This window comes from Diachasma alloeum, unplaced genomic scaffold (assembly GCF_001412515.2).
Source record: "Diachasma alloeum isolate Michigan unplaced genomic scaffold, Dall2.0 Dall_scaffold_00200, whole genome shotgun sequence".
NCBI classification, from domain to species: Eukaryota; Metazoa; Arthropoda; class Insecta; order Hymenoptera; family Braconidae; genus Diachasma; species Diachasma alloeum.
This window is the reverse complement of record NW_021680365.1, coordinates 1,856,015-1,870,916: the sequence shown is the minus strand read 5'-3', so window position 1 is coordinate 1,870,916 and position 14,902 is coordinate 1,856,015. Positions and strand designations below refer to the sequence as shown.

The 14,902-nt window shown below is 36.4% G+C and overlaps 3 protein-coding genes across 3 annotated transcripts; 2 read left to right on the top strand and 1 right to left on the bottom strand.

The window, feature by feature from the left end:
* The first annotated feature begins 1,134 nt into the window (after nucleotides 1-1,134).
* On the top strand, nucleotides 1,135-4,817 carry LOC107035692 (transcriptional adapter 1). The gene is made up of 6 exons (XM_015253239.1): nucleotides 1,135-1,277; nucleotides 1,374-1,410; nucleotides 1,488-1,724; nucleotides 2,708-3,060; nucleotides 4,153-4,315; nucleotides 4,611-4,817. The coding sequence occupies exons 1-6, from the start codon at nucleotides 1,207-1,209 to the stop codon at nucleotides 4,725-4,727; spliced, it is 978 nt and encodes a 325-aa protein (XP_015108725.1). The 5' UTR covers nucleotides 1,135-1,206; the 3' UTR covers nucleotides 4,728-4,817.
* Nucleotides 4,818-4,824: 7 nt separating this feature from the next.
* Nucleotides 4,825-8,766, bottom strand: LOC107035690 (AP-3 complex subunit mu-2). Its single transcript, XM_015253238.1, has 7 exons — nucleotides 8,601-8,766; nucleotides 8,292-8,476; nucleotides 7,717-7,951; nucleotides 7,489-7,648; nucleotides 6,499-6,612; nucleotides 6,078-6,416; nucleotides 4,825-5,194 (listed from the first exon to the last, which is right to left on the bottom strand). The coding sequence occupies exons 1-7, from the start codon at nucleotides 8,633-8,635 to the stop codon at nucleotides 5,009-5,011; spliced, it is 1,254 nt and encodes a 417-aa protein (XP_015108724.1). The 5' UTR covers nucleotides 8,636-8,766; the 3' UTR covers nucleotides 4,825-5,008.
* Nucleotides 8,767-8,861: 95 nt separating this feature from the next.
* On the top strand, nucleotides 8,862-14,848 carry LOC107035764 (conserved oligomeric Golgi complex subunit 5). The gene is made up of 4 exons (XM_015253336.2): nucleotides 8,862-9,009; nucleotides 10,315-11,082; nucleotides 12,112-13,105; nucleotides 14,347-14,848. The coding sequence occupies exons 1-4, from the start codon at nucleotides 8,970-8,972 to the stop codon at nucleotides 14,840-14,842; spliced, it is 2,298 nt and encodes a 765-aa protein (XP_015108822.1). The 5' UTR covers nucleotides 8,862-8,969; the 3' UTR covers nucleotides 14,843-14,848.
* Nucleotides 14,849-14,902: the final 54 nt, after the last annotated feature.

Genomic DNA, 14,902 nt, shown 5'->3' with positions numbered 1-14,902 from the left:
TAGATCCCAGTCTGTATGTGTGGATGTGTGTGTGTGTGTCTTTTTTTTGCGTCCGAATGGAACCATTGTATTCGTCGAATTTGAACGTTTCGTTTTTTTGTATGACGATGATTAATTTTGGTCTCAGGAGTTCAAATATGCTGTTTTTAGATCATGCCCGTATGTATGTACGTATATGAGCTGTTTTTTCAAATTTAGTTTTTCAATGATTATTCAAAAAATAATCGTCGAAATCCTTTGAATTATGGCTTAAAATATTCGTTTGGATGTTATCTCGGTCGAGTTCGAAGATAGTGGCGATCGCATTATTTGCTTTGAAATTATAGCCTTAAAAAGCATTTAATCGAGGTTTAATCATGGCTTAGTCGGGATTTAGTCGGAATTTAATCAGGGTTTAACCAAGGTTTCGTCAAGATTGAATCAATGTTCAGTGGAAGTTTAAACAGAAGCAAATTGCTAATTCATTAGCAAAAAAGTTATACTGGTCTTAAGTCCAGTTTAAGGAAAACTATTCAGGAGAGAAATAAAATTTAAATAATTTACTTACGACCGAGGAGACATCAACATCGATGTATCAGGAACATGAACTCTTGTGACATCAAATTTTACATTCATTTTGTTTTCACTCAATCTGTCCAATTTAAAATAAATTCAGTTCACTAAAAATTTTATCTCAAATTGTCTTTAAAATAAACTATTGAATTTTCCTGAGGTTAAACTTCCGGAAGGATCCCTACTAATCTGAAATCAATGACAGAAAACCGAATATGCACTTTTTTGTTTTAATTCGATTAACCCATTCGGAAGCAAATTGCCAATTATTAGCAAAAAAACTGAACTTCATTTAGACCTGTGCAATGGACCAATCGTTTTTTTTATAAGAGAATAGTGAAATAAGAATTGAAAAAAGAAAACCCATTCGAAAGCTAATTGCTAATTTATTTGCAAAAATAACTATCTTCATAAATAAAAAAATCAATTCTCCAATTGTTTCGAGATGCTGTGTCGGTGCGAAATATGCCTTCAAAAACTGCGCGCGAATTCCTTCTGTCGAATCAAAAATCATTCATCACCAACTCACCCAGGGGTTCTCATTCCCCATGAATGACCTACCGCATGTGTTCTCCATGCATGTTTACAAGCATCTGGTGCTCCGAAATTTTGACACAATCACTCGCAGAAACCTACATGCATTAGTTATTGAAAATGACATCTTCCAAGGATCTTAACGTGGCCAGAAAAACCCTCATCGCTTCTCTCGGTGAAAACGCAAAAGTGTGAGTGATATTTAATTTTTACTTTCGTTTCAATAAACCACTAAATTGGGGTGGAAACGTGAGGTTAAGTCGATTATTGTGATTCTGTGTTTACAGGTACTTCGAGAAGATGAAGCAGTGGTTTCAGATGAAGGTGAGTCCCGGAATAAATTTACATCTTCTTTTTCGTCTAAATTTTTGTTGAATTCAATCCACAATTTTTACTCGCAGACCTCGAAGGAGGAATTCGACTGCGAAGCACGAAATATCATGACTGAGGAGCAGGTTCATCTTCACAATGAATTTCTCCTTTGTTTATTTAATAAAGTCAGGGGTCTCGCAACTGCAACACCGGGGAGGACTATTAAAGTCAATAATACTCACCCGCATGTGGACAAAGATAAAACAATAAAAGAGAAGAGATTACGATTGAAACGAAAGTTTAAAACTGACAAATCAAATTTTGAGGTGAGTACTGTTTCTGTCATTTATTCGTATTTATTGTCGGATTATTCATAAATACGTCGATGAAATGGGACGTGCAAAGTTCGTCTGTATTATTTCGATCATATCTTCGAAGGGGAGAGATTCAATTTGATTCATCAGAAATCTTCAGAAAGAAGTTCGAGGGCTAAAAAAGAAGAAAGCAGCTGTACAGATATTTCAAAATAATCTGCACTGATTTTTTAGTCCTGGGGATGAGTTTGAAATAATTTTACGAGTTTTCATGCAAATGCCAGCCATTTATATGAATTTATGGCATGTAAGAGAATTTTTTCGACACATCTATCGAAACTTGAGGACTTTAGAGATATCTGCAAATAGTGTTTGAAATCCCAGTAATATTTCCATCCTGAAAACAAATTTGGGAGATTGTGAATTATTAAGCGATTTTCTTAAAAGTGAAGATATTTAAACGAATTTATCGAAATATTTTTTAGGGAAAATTGATGAACCAAACGAATATTTTTTAATATTTTTCGTGAAATTTTTTAATATAAAATACTTTCTATTGATCTTGAATAAATTTTTCTAAATATGTTCGTTTCCCAGATATTGTATTACACAGTTAGAAATTTGATTCCGGGGCATTCTTAAATGGAGACGTTTCCTCTGAAATTCCAGGAAATTCTACATTGAAAAAGCTTATATTTGTGAGTTTATGAGAAAATCAATGGAAGTAGTGAATTTCGGTTCAGTTATCAAATTTGGACTGGGCAAACTTCGTGTGTTTTGCTTCGCTCATATCTTTAAAGAGAAGAAAGTTAATTTTATTCATCAAGGAATCTTTATCAGAGAGAAGTTCGAGGGCTATAATGGATTCTAGACTATTCCTGCAATTCCCATTTTTCTCTCAACAGTCCATAGAAATGTTTGGAACAGTGATAAGTTAATTGTTATTACTTTCTTCTTACAAAGAATCTCAATTTCTTCTCGATTTTTAACTGCAGCCGGCGGACGTGTACATAGAAGTCCTAAGTCAAAATTCATCACCAGTTGGCGACGAGCCCATCGGCGCCAACCGTTCCAGCGCTCAAGAGCTCGTTCTTCCTGATCGTACCTTCGTCCTGGCCAGGCTCATGCTGGCTGCCTGGGAGAATAACATGGACGGCGCCGAGGAGAACACTGCGCACATCATTATTGCTGCCACTCAAATATTTTTAAAGAATTTGATAACAGCAATTATCACGAGGAGAAAGGGCTTCGCCGTTAGGGACGAGAGTTTTATTTATAATATTGGGGAACCTGTGCCAAGTTCGTGGAAGAGGAACACCATTTCTATACCTCATAGTCTATTTTCTAGGTAAATTCTCGATAATAACTATTACTAGACATAAAAAACAAGTTGTACCTTATTTTCCGTTCATTTAAATCAGTCTGCTTCCGAATGGATTAATTGAATTAACACAAAAGAGTACATAGTCGATTTTCTGTCATTAATTTCAGATTAGTAGGGATCCTTCCTGAAGTTTAACCTCAGGAAAATTCAATAGTTTTTTTTAAAGAGAATTTGAGATAAAATTTTTAGTCAACTGAATTTATTTTAAATTAGACAGATTGAGTGAAAACAAAATGAATGTAAAATTTGATGTCACAAGAGTTCATGCTCCTGATACATCAATGTTGATGTCTCTTCGGTCGTAAATAAATTATTTAAATTTTATTTCTCTCCTGAATAGTTTTCCTTAAACTGGACTTAAGACCAGTATAACTTTTTTGTTAATGAATTAGCAATTTGCTTCTGAATGGTCAATTGGGGAGGAAGATATACCAGCCATGAAACCTTAATATGATCCCTAAATGTCCCAAATGTCTAACATGAGCTCCATATGCCCTGGTTAAACATCTAACAGACGCCGACTAAATTAAAATTGAACTGGTTTAAACTTCCACTGAACATTGATTAAATCTTGACGAAACCTTGGTTAAACTCTGATTAACCTCCGACTAAACCATGATTAAACCTCGATTAAATGCTTTTTAAGGCTATAATTTCATAGCAAATGATGCGATCGCCACTATCTTCGAACTCGAACCAGATAGCATCCAAACGAATATTTAAGCCATATGTAATTGAAAAGATTTCGACGATTATTTTTTGAATGATCGTCGAAAAACTAAATTTGAAAAAAAGCTCACATACAGACATACAGACGGACATGAATATGCAATTATTAAATGATGTCTGTATGTATGTATGTCATCTTTCTCTCAAATGCAAAAAATAATTAAATAAAAATAATTTCAATGGATCTACTACTTCATATAGCATCAAAAACTATTCATTTTCCACTTAATCTTTTATTAAAAGAACAAAATTATTAAATTAATTAAAATTGAACCGGGGGAATTGATATGTTGGGATTCAGAGAATCGTGTGAATTTTTATTTTTAGTACTCCGACAGATGTCGTAGATTCTGATGGACAAGTACCTGCTGTAAAACAAAGTATTGATGATATTGAGCAAGCAACTGCCTTTGCAATGGCGTGTTCTTCGCAAACATTGCCACCTGAGCTGCCTCCTGTTAGTGTTGCAGATTTGTTACATACGTTAAAGGTAAATAATTCACCTCCATCCAATCATCTAATTCACAAGAACAAGTTTGTTTTTCTTTTTTCAAATTTCATAAAGATTATTCCGCAAATATCCTGAAAATTAGTTACTTTATTACAACAATTCCAGTGTTTCTGTTAGATTCAGTAATATTTATCACACCTAAACTAGGATTCAAGTGAAATTATCTCGTTTCAAAATGAAAATCGTTTCATAAGTCTTCTACTAAATTATGAAATGCCTCCTATGACGGTGGATGACCCCCTCATAATTTTCCCTATGAATTAAATTGTTTTAGGTTCATAAAAATCTCGTGAACAATCACACCCTCTACGCAACAAATATGGAACGTCTATTCACGTACCCAACTCATCCAACCTGGGACGACCTAGAGGTGAAAAAATTGTTGTGTTAAATTTGTTAAATTATTACTGACCTTCATCAGATGTACCAAACTCAAGACTGAAAAATAAACGATATGAGAGTAAGGGTAATTTAATCAACAGCCTGAGTGTCTCTTCACCCTCAACAATTTATTCGTACAGAAGACAGCAAAACGGAGAGGATAATATAATAATTGTCATGAAAGAAGGAGTTTCTCATAAAAATGGATTTTTTTCATAGTATAATTTGCAGAGCTCTCTGGAGTAATTTCATGGAATATTTTTACAGCCTTTCGGGGCACTTCCCGTCGCATCACATTCTTATTTGGAATCTTCCCGCTTTTGTTATGTATTTTACACCTTTGAAGGGCTTATATTTTTCACCGTACATGTCCAGTCCATTCACTTTTAACCCTGAGACTGCGAGTTGATTTATTGTGAAGTGGACGTTTATCGCAGGGTTTGATTCGGATGCTGTTGCCCCGTTTTGAATAGTTATCTGCAATATGAATGAACAAATTCATTAGCTCTGTAATGGAATGAAGAATTGACAAATTAAATTAAGACTCAACTTCGTATTGAATATTTTATAAATATCTCTGGAAGTAGTAGATTCGAACGAAAAAGTCAAATAACTTTTTTTCAATCTATGAAATTTTTATGGAAAAGATCTGATGAATCCCTCCAAACCTTTTTATTCCAGAGACATTTACAAAAAATAAATAAACAATGAGTTTTTGAGTCTTTCCGGAAATAGAAAATTTTATTTAGTAAAAGAATGCAGTCTACACAAACACAATTAAATGGACCTTTTCTGAAATTTTTTTTTTTAAATTGTAATTTTATCTCAAGATTGGCTGAGGTGAAAAATTTGAAAAATTACTAATATTCAACTATGTTATAAATAATTGAAGTAAGCATATTTTCAGATTTTTTGAATCATGTCTTGAGAATATAATGACAAAAGTGAATTTTTCGAGCAGTAAATTCCAAAAACCAAAGAAAATGACAATTTTCAAAAAACCTCATTTAGTTAGGGGAGGACTGAGTAAATTAGAACGTTTTGTGATTTTCTCCAATTACCAATATCTTTGTTTATAAATGCAAATCTTAGTATTTGGAGTATATCTCAAAATGTTCCACTCTCTCTCGCCTTCCCCTATATTTATGTACATATTCTGTATGTGTGAACCAAAATTCAAGTCAATCGATTGAGAATTGCGTCATAAGGACTTTCAAAGATTCCATCAATAAAAAAATCAAAAATCAAAACCGAATTGTTTCTAATTTTTTTACATTAAAACTGGAGTAGTGAACTCATCAGCACGACAGATAAAGGCCCCTGGAGTTTTGCAACTGAATTAAAAATTGAAGGAAATTACCGAGCCACGTAGATTGGGCAGTTTCGACACATCTATCCTCCCAATATCCCAGAAGAGGACCTTGCTGACAGGATCGAACGAATACTTCCCCTGATTGGGCACCAGAGTACAGTTGAGAACAATTTTGGGCATGGGAATCTCGAGAGTCACGTTCTCAACAGACCTCCCAACAGTTTGTTTTGGTCCCACTGTGATATCGAGTCTGCCACCCCCTGGTTCCTTCAGACTTATGTTGTGTCTCACGTACAACGGTATTGCTACGATACTCTGAGAGCCAATATGGTACGAGAGTAAGCGAAAATTACCGTCGGGGGGAATGAAAGATAAAATTCTTTCGGACTGAAAAATAAATGAACAAAGTTATTCCATCTGGAGAAATCAACCGAGAATTGAGAAAAATCAATTGGGAAATTTTAATTACCTCCCATCGTTTGAATCTCACACAGGGGTGGAAACTGACGTCATCGAATAGTCTTGGATTCATGAAGGATAAGGTTAAATCAGGCATTCCGCTTAATTTTATACAGCAATCGATCTGAAATAAATTTAATACATGATGTAATTCTTGATTTCATTTCATTTGAGATGGATGAATTATTGATTTTATAGGTGAGAGACAAAATGAAACAGCGTGGTAAAACTATTTTTTTATTAACTTTTGTTTACTAAATTTTTTTTTATTATTCCGATTACTGATGAGAATAATCATTTCCCATTCAGTGGAATGGAAAATTATTGAGAAGTTTTGACGGGAGAAGATTTTGTCGATGGATTAATTGAAAAGAAAATGAAACACCAAAATCCAAAGTCCAGAGGAAGGCCCAGAGGGAGACCCGAGGGGGAAAAAGGAAAATGTGATGCTGAATTTCAATCGAGTGAAAAAAGAAAAGTGTAATTGCCCTAATCTAATCAATTGAATTAAAGATGAAATATTTCATATTACTTGAAAAGAGAACTGTGGATAAAATTAGTGAAAATTATTAACATTGTCGTCTCGATATAACAAATATATGAAAAACCTTCGGGGGTTTCGAATGAGGAGAGAACATAGCTGACTAGTGGACGTTGAGATCGAGATCTAACAAGGGAGTGGGATTCATCTGTGGAGGCAGTCGATACGCTATATAGGGGTTTCGAATATCAGACCGAATAGAAAAATATTATTCTCATCAGTATTCCCAATAATAAATAAAAGTTGATAACAATTTTTTTTTGCTTGCATTGCGTGAAATATTTGTTTTTCGGCCGTTTCATTTTGCCCCGCTCTCCCCTATAATTAAAACATTTCCCATGAAATGAATGGAAACAGTTGAAACCAAGACTTTCATATTTTCTCATGCGACTTGATATTTTATTTTTATCACTGGATTTGTTCTAGTACTTTATAAATAATTTAATCAGGCACACTTACGTATCCCTGAATTTCCGCAGTCACTGTAGCTCCAGTTCTATCGATAATGGCATCTACCTCCTCCACAACATCGAAATAGGCTTCATTATTAGTGTATTTGACTCCAGTTCTCCTCCAAGGAACATTGGACAGCTGACCACTGGGTAAAATTGCACTGACACTGGAACAAAATAAAATGAGTCAATACGTTGGTCGTGTGTCGATTCTCTCTGTGATTAAATTTCTCACTTTGACTTTCCAGTCACAGTATTTGCTATAGTCCGGAGAATATTCGGAGGCTTTATGAGTTCCTTCAGAATGTTGGACTCAGTGGCAAGAGGAAAACCATTGTCTAGCATCTCATCCAACAACTCATACACAACGACGTAATTCTCTTTGATGATCGTTTCTGTGCATTCGCTGAAGTAATCCTCGAAGGTGTCAACGACTCTGTGCAGGAACTCGATGACGAAGAGTGGTGGAACTGTAATAACAATTCAATTTATTGAAATAAATTGAATTTTCAATATTTTTCAACGAAACTTTTTTCGTGCATTCGATATGGCCATCCGCAAAATCAATCGTATGGAATTCTACCGAATGGAAAATTATTATTCTCATCAGTACTCCCAATACTAAAAAAAGTTAATAAACCAAAGTTAATAAAAAAAATTGTTTTGCTAGAATTGCGTCAAACAGTTGTTTTTCGGCTGTTTCATTTCCGAAATTTTCCATCAAATACTTGTGGTAGTTGAAAAAAGCGGTGTAACTGCCCCTTAAATGTTCTCACACGAACAGTTAATCTCAAGATGAAGTTCATTTACCTTCCGTAGTGCACACAGCAACAAAAAACATATTACACCTGTAAATACTGATCAAATAATGATGAGGTGTAGCGATAACAGGTGGTGTATCCTCAGGGGAGAGCACGCGTCTCTGCTGATCGAAGAAATAATCGCAGAGAGATCTGGCAACTGCACTTTTCCAGTGTTTCTCCATAAAAACATCTCTGCAAACAAAAAATCGGGCATTTCGTCCCCAAAACTGAATATGAGACAAGCACAGATGCACCCGAATAACCTGTCAGCTGTCAAACATTAACTTTACATTGTGCATCGTAAAAAAATACTCACCCTGAGGAGTTTATAATAAATAAGCTGTTGATCATGTTGACAGCGCAACTGTCGGAATCCCCTTAAAAAAATTAATTGAACTGAATCCCTTGGAAAATCCCAAATAATTGATAACAATACGGAAACTCAACAAATAAGACAATAACAATAATCCGTTTCTGGGGGGTTTACATGGAGCAGTCAGTTTCGGTGAATTCTAACCAAACAGAACGCATCTTCGTTCCTCGTCCTCCAATAACAGCTGTTTTATGCACAATAACACGTGTCAGTGGATTATTTTCTCCATTCGGTACATGTCATTTTGGAGTAATCAGTTATTTGTGCGATTATGATGTGGAATATTGATGGAATAATTATTAATCAGTGAATATGAGTGAGATATTGGACCTACAGAGTATTGAGAATGATGGTAAGTGCATAATAAATCCAAATGCATAATCCAAAACAAGCTCCAGAAATCCTAAGAATTTTATTAAATTTCCTACCCAAAGAGAGGAATTCATTTTTTATTGAAATGGTATGATGAATTAGCAGAATTAAATGGATTGAGTGATGAACTAATTCATTTTATTGATTTATTTGTCTAAAACGTTTCTTCAAATACCACATTTCTCCATTCGGTACTTGTCATTTTGGAGTAATCAGTTATTCCCACGATTATTATGTGGAATATTGATGGGAGAATTATCATGTATGAAAAAAATTTAATAGAAAAACCTAGCGAATTCGCTAGACAATTCTATTAAAATGTTAAATAAAAAACATTTTTCAGAAAAAGTCAAAAGAATTTGATTTTTATATAAGGGTGGGTGGGGTAAAATGGACAGTTTAGACTTTTTTAAAATTATTCATAGCTCAGAAACAAATTGATCAGTTGAGCTCAGTTTAGCCGCGTCACAAATGAAAAGAATTATTCTTTGTATTGAAAAAAAAAATTATTAAATTTTATCAAAAGTTTAACCCCTCATTAACATTAAAAAAAAAGTCAAAAGTGTCCGTTTTACTCAAATATCTCAAGAGAATAAATTGTACAGAAAAATTTAATTCAATTGGAAATTTCAATAGAATCATTCAAAAACTAACAGAAAGTTGAATAGAAATCCAACATAATTTTCTAAAGAATTTGCTAGGTTTGTCTATGAAATTTTTTCGTGCATGATGTTAATTACACTCCATGATATTAATTAAAACCTGAAAATATCAGCTAGTTAACCCTTCCCACTTCCCAGAATTCTTCAGACAAAATATTAAATTTTATCAACATTTCAACCCCTCATTAACATTCAAAAAAAGTCAAAAGTGTCCGTTTTACCCCAACCTCCCCTAAAACTTATTCTATTGAGCTATTTTTTATAGAATTCCCTCGGCTCAAATTTTCCAAGTTTTTTGTTCAATTTTCTTAATGAAAAGTAAAGTGAAGTGGAATGAAAAAAAAACTTGAAAAAATTGATCTGAGAAAATTCTATAGAAAATATTTCAAGAGAATTTTTCTGTAAATTTTTCTGTACAACTTGTACAGAAAAATTTAATTCAATTGGACATTTCAATAGAATCATTCAAAAACTACCAGAAAGTTCAATAGAAATCCAACATAATTTTCTAAAGAATTCGTTAGGCTTGTCTATGAAATTTTTTCGTGCATGATGTTAATTACACTAGACGATATTAATTGAAACCTGAAAATATCAGCTAATTAATCCCTCCCACTCCCCAGAATTCTTCAGACAATTCTTGGACCCAGAATCAACCCAGAACGACGCAACAAAGCTCCTGACAGTGTCTCAGCAATTGAAAAAACTCACGGAGGCCCTGGAAGTCCTCGACACCGAGATTCACAAACAAGTATTAGCGAACCACGAGGATTTGCTGTCGCAGGTGACATGGGTGGAGAAAATCGAGGGAGTCCTCTCGATAATGCACACCCACGTGCAGAGTCTCCTGTCAGCGGTGGAACGTCTCCGTTCGAAGCTAGTGGAGCCCTTCAACCGAATAGAAGCTCAAGCGATAGTTCTCACTCGCCTCCACGAGACGACAGACCTCCTGAGGAGAGTTGGGAGGGTCCAGCACCTGTTACATTCCCAGAAGCTTCATTCTCAAATAAGCAATGCAAGCCAGAGCTCGGACATCATAAAATCAGCGAAGAGTCTCCACGAACTGGAACAACTGATGTCAGACACTGATCTCAGTGGATTGGACATTGTGGCTGACGATCAGCAAGCGGTGAAGACTCTCAAGGCTTCGGTCCAGAGGATAGCTACCCACTCACTGACCCAAGGACTGCAACAGGCTGACAGCAGTCAGGTGGGAACGGCAATCCAAGTCTTCGAGAATCTGGGGATGCTGAAGAAGGCGGTGGAGAGGACCGAGGAGACTGCCCTGGGGGATATAGAGAGAGTGGCGAGGGACGCTCTGGACATCTCTGTTTTGTCGAACCAGGATGTCAAGCGAGGGGCGCCAGGAAGAGCTGCTCTTCCCTCTCCAGGTTCGTTTTTTTGTTTCAATGTGGTTATTCAGACACAATATTGCAGGAGAGGCTACTCATATGAAGAAATTCAATAGGAAAACTCAGCGAATTCGCTAGAAAAGTCTATTGGAATTCTCTAGAAATTCTGTTAGATTCTATTAAAATTCTACGGAATTCTCGTTAAAATTCTATTTGTTTTTTGTGCTGATTCTATGAGATATTTGATAGAAGAAAGTCAGTAAATTTTGATTTTTCTGTATGAATATTCTCGTCGAAGTTTTTCTATAAGAATACTTAGGCATGAATTTTCCAAATTTTTTCACTCGCATCCTGTAATGTAAAACAAAACAAAATATAATGGAAAAACTTGGAAAATGAGCGCCTAATAATTTTAATAGAAAAAACGTCAAGAGAAAAATTCAACCAGAAAAATCGAAATCTATTGACTTTTGTTATCAAATACCTAATAAATCTGCGCAAAAAACAAATGGGATTTTAACGAGAATTTTCTTGAATTTTAATAAAATCTTCTATCCTTCACTTTCAATAAATCGAAAATTAAGGATAATTTTTCCGGAATTCTTCTGATTTTGATCGATTCTCTTAAAATAATTGACCTCGAATTTACCATTTCCACTTATTTTTTCATTAAATTGGGATTTTTCAATGACGAAATTCTTCGAAATTTCAGTAGTACTGTCACAAACCTTTTGTTTTGTTGTTTTTCGCAAAAATCTTCAAAACTAGTCAACCGATTTCGATTTTTCTCTTTTCAAAATATTAATTTCGATGTCTTCTATCTAAATCAATCAAAACATATAAACCCGTTCATACAAAGGTTTCGAGATATTCCCGATTTTCCGTTTTTTCATAAAAAAAATTGTAATCACTCTGGCTTGTGCAAAAATGCAAAAATGGAGATATCAACGTGTTTTTATTTACAACACATATTATAAACTTTGACAAACCTCTCTATAATACCCAGAGGCTTTCAAATTTCACCACAAATTTCTCCCCCTAAAGGACAATTTTTTTAAATCTCTCCAGGCACCTCCACAAACGTAAGAACGCGTCTCTGGGAGAACCTGGACCGTCTCTTCCAGGAGACGGTCTACTCGCAGTGCGTGCAGATAGAGCTCCTCGAGCGAATTCTCCTCGAGCACCACACGAAGGAGTTCAACGGTTTCTCCGGTTCCTTCTGGGACAAAGTGACCGCCCTCCTCTCGAGGATCCTAATCGAAAGATCGCAAGGCTCGTCCTTCATCAAACAAGCCCTCGAGGGCGAGTACCCCAAGTTCCTCCGCGTCTTCCTGGACCTGAAAAAACGCCTGAAAGAACGACCGCAGGCCATCGGGACGTACAGCATCAGCAGGGAAATCCTGCAGCCCTTCGAGAACGCCTACCTCTCCCGCTCGATCTCTCGCCTCCTGGACCCAGTCCACACCATGTTCTCATCAGACTCCTCTCCCTCGCAAGACGAGATCGACAACCTGATCCGAACAGTCACAAGTGAGCTCAGTGTGTCTCTCGTCGACGAGAGTCTCTCCACAGTCGTCGCCAAGAACGTGGGGAAAGCAGTGAGACTATTCTGTCTGAAATGCGAACAAGGACTGATAACAGGGGGCGAGGCTAGCCAGGTAATCGACGCTATGACCCCAGGACAGCAGACGAACGTGAACCTGGCCAATCTCCTCTTCTACCTGGCGAGTCAGACCAGCAGAGTTGTGGCGAATCTGGCTGGAAGTCTCCCAGCAGAAGGTGCGAGTGTCATTGCAACAGCCCTCGAGGACACCAACACCTTGACCAAGAACATTCTGGCCCCTCTGATGTCCTCCATTACCGATGCCATCGAGAGCATCATCCTCACGATCCACGATGATCCTGAGTTCAAGGAGACGTCCAGCCCCCTGGGGAGGGAGATCAGCTGCTCGCTCTACATGAGGGAGCTTCAGGGCTTCATCCTGAGGGCAGTCACCACTTTTCTAGCTTCTTACAAGAATCAGGGAGCTGTCGCTGAGAGCTGCAATGCTGTTGCGTCCAGGTCAGGGATAGGCGGATGCCAATTGGATTAATATTGACATATTACCACCCATACTTGCACCAAGCCCTGTTACCCAAATAAACGCTGGGGTAAAATTTATCCTCGGGGTCAATTGTATCGTAGGGGCCATAATTTTTCAATATTTGACCCGAAGAATAATTTTTTATTTGTCCTGTAGCCCCATTTGAATTAACACTGATTTAACCTTGGGATTAAATTTTTTTTTTTGTTCCTGGGATAAATTTGAGATACTCTGCCGGGCAAAATAATTCATCGAACATCCAAATTTACTTTTTTTCTTATCTGACGTTTTCGTTACCCGGAGCTGGTGCAACCGGGCCATATTCTGAAAATTATGTATTTTATCTATGGAATTCGCCCGATTTATAGATAAAAGTTATGTGAAATATAAATTTACATATTTTTCATATATATTTTATATAAATCTTATATATATATTCGAAGAATATATTAGATTCGCCTAAACTATATATATTTTTTACATATTTTTCTATGGGGGCACGTATGAAAAGAAATCATAAAAAAAAGGAGCGAATTCGTTGGACAATTCCATTGAATTTCTATTGAACTTTCGTTTTAGTTTTTGGCCGATTCTGTTGAAATGTTCAATGAAAAATATTCTACAGAAAAAGTCAACAGAATTAGATTTTCAGTCCAGAGAATTCTACAGAAAATATTTTAATAAAATAAGTTGTATGGAAAAATCGAATTCTATAGAATTTTTGTATAGAATATTTTCTATTGAACATTTCAATCGAATCTGGAAAGTTCAATAGAAATTCAATAGAATTTTCTAACCAATTCGATAGGTTTTTCGATTAAATTTTTTCGTGCGTGTACTTAAGTATCATTAATTCAAATAGTCAAATTTTCAACTATTTTATCAATCAATAATTGAGGTAGGAAGATTGACGATTACTTATGTCATGAAGTAATCGCCAATTTCAAGAAATTTCATCTTTCAAGAAATTTGAATTATTCACTTAGTAGTGAATTTACAGTTTCACACTAACAAATTTTAAATACATTATTATTCGTAAAAAATCAGATTATTAATATTATATTATTTGAAAAATTGAATCAACATATTTTAAACCTTCATTAACGTAGGGGTCAAATTCTTGTAATATTACAGAAATTTAATATTGATGGGGATCCCTGCTTTCAATATATTCCACCAATATTCAAAAAAAATCATATTCTCTCGATTCCTGCTCCAGGTGCATCGAGCTGTTCGTGAGGCACGCCTGTCTCATCAGACCTCTGACTGACTATGGTAGAGCCAAGCTGATCGTTGATTTCGGGCAGATGGAGGTGGCACTGGCTCCTTTGTGCAGAGGGGGACAGCTGGGGCTCCTGGAGCAGCAGCAGTACAGGACCCTCAGGGCTCTGAAGGGTTTGCTACCCCTTGGGCCTGAGAAGATGGTTGAGAAGGTCGTGGAGATGAGGGGGGAGGGGGGAGTCCCTGCATCCTTAGTGTTGCTGCATTTGTTCTCGGGGGCTCCTCCCGAGCTCCAGTCACCTCATCAGAGTGCTGGATGGTCGATTAATCGCTTGTCGCAGTGGATGGATGGACATCCGAGGGAAGAGGACAGGGTGGCGTTGAGCAGTGGACCTCTGCAGAAGTACGAGGGGACCATCAGACAGAGAGGGATGAAGAACTTTCATCCATTGTTTCCCTTGATGATGAAGCTGACGAGTCTTGGGGATAAGTGAGTTGAGGGTCGGAAGGGGGAGGGAATGGCAGTGGGGTGGGGTGAAACAAGTCAATAAAAG

Excerpts from the sequence above, each read along its gene's own strand:
- LOC107035692 (XM_015253239.1), top strand. The coding sequence starts at position 1,207 with ATGACATCTTCCAAGGATCTTAACGTGGCCAGAAAAACCCTCATCGCT. Across the intron at positions 1,725-2,707 it reads CTGACAAATCAAATTTTGAG|CCGGCGGACGTGTACATAGA; the intron begins GTGAGTACTGTT and ends TTTTAACTGCAG. Across the intron at positions 3,061-4,152 it reads CCTCATAGTCTATTTTCTAG|TACTCCGACAGATGTCGTAG; the intron begins GTAAATTCTCGA and ends TTTTATTTTTAG.
- LOC107035690 (XM_015253238.1), bottom strand. The coding sequence starts at position 8,635 with ATGATCAACAGCTTATTTATTATAAACTCCTCAGG. Across the intron at positions 7,952-8,291 it reads TGCTGTGTGCACTACGGAAG|TTCCACCACTCTTCGTCATC; the intron begins GTAAATGAACTT and ends TTGTTATTACAG. Across the intron at positions 5,195-6,077 it reads TGCCCAATCTACGTGGCTCG|ATAACTATTCAAAACGGGGC; the intron begins GTAATTTCCTTC and ends TTCATATTGCAG.
- LOC107035764 (XM_015253336.2), top strand. The coding sequence starts at position 8,970 with ATGAGTGAGATATTGGACCTACAGAGTATTGAGAATGATG. Across the intron at positions 11,083-12,111 it reads AGCTGCTCTTCCCTCTCCAG|GCACCTCCACAAACGTAAGA; the intron begins GTTCGTTTTTTT and ends AAATCTCTCCAG. Across the intron at positions 13,106-14,346 it reads TGCAATGCTGTTGCGTCCAG|GTGCATCGAGCTGTTCGTGA; the intron begins GTCAGGGATAGG and ends TTCCTGCTCCAG.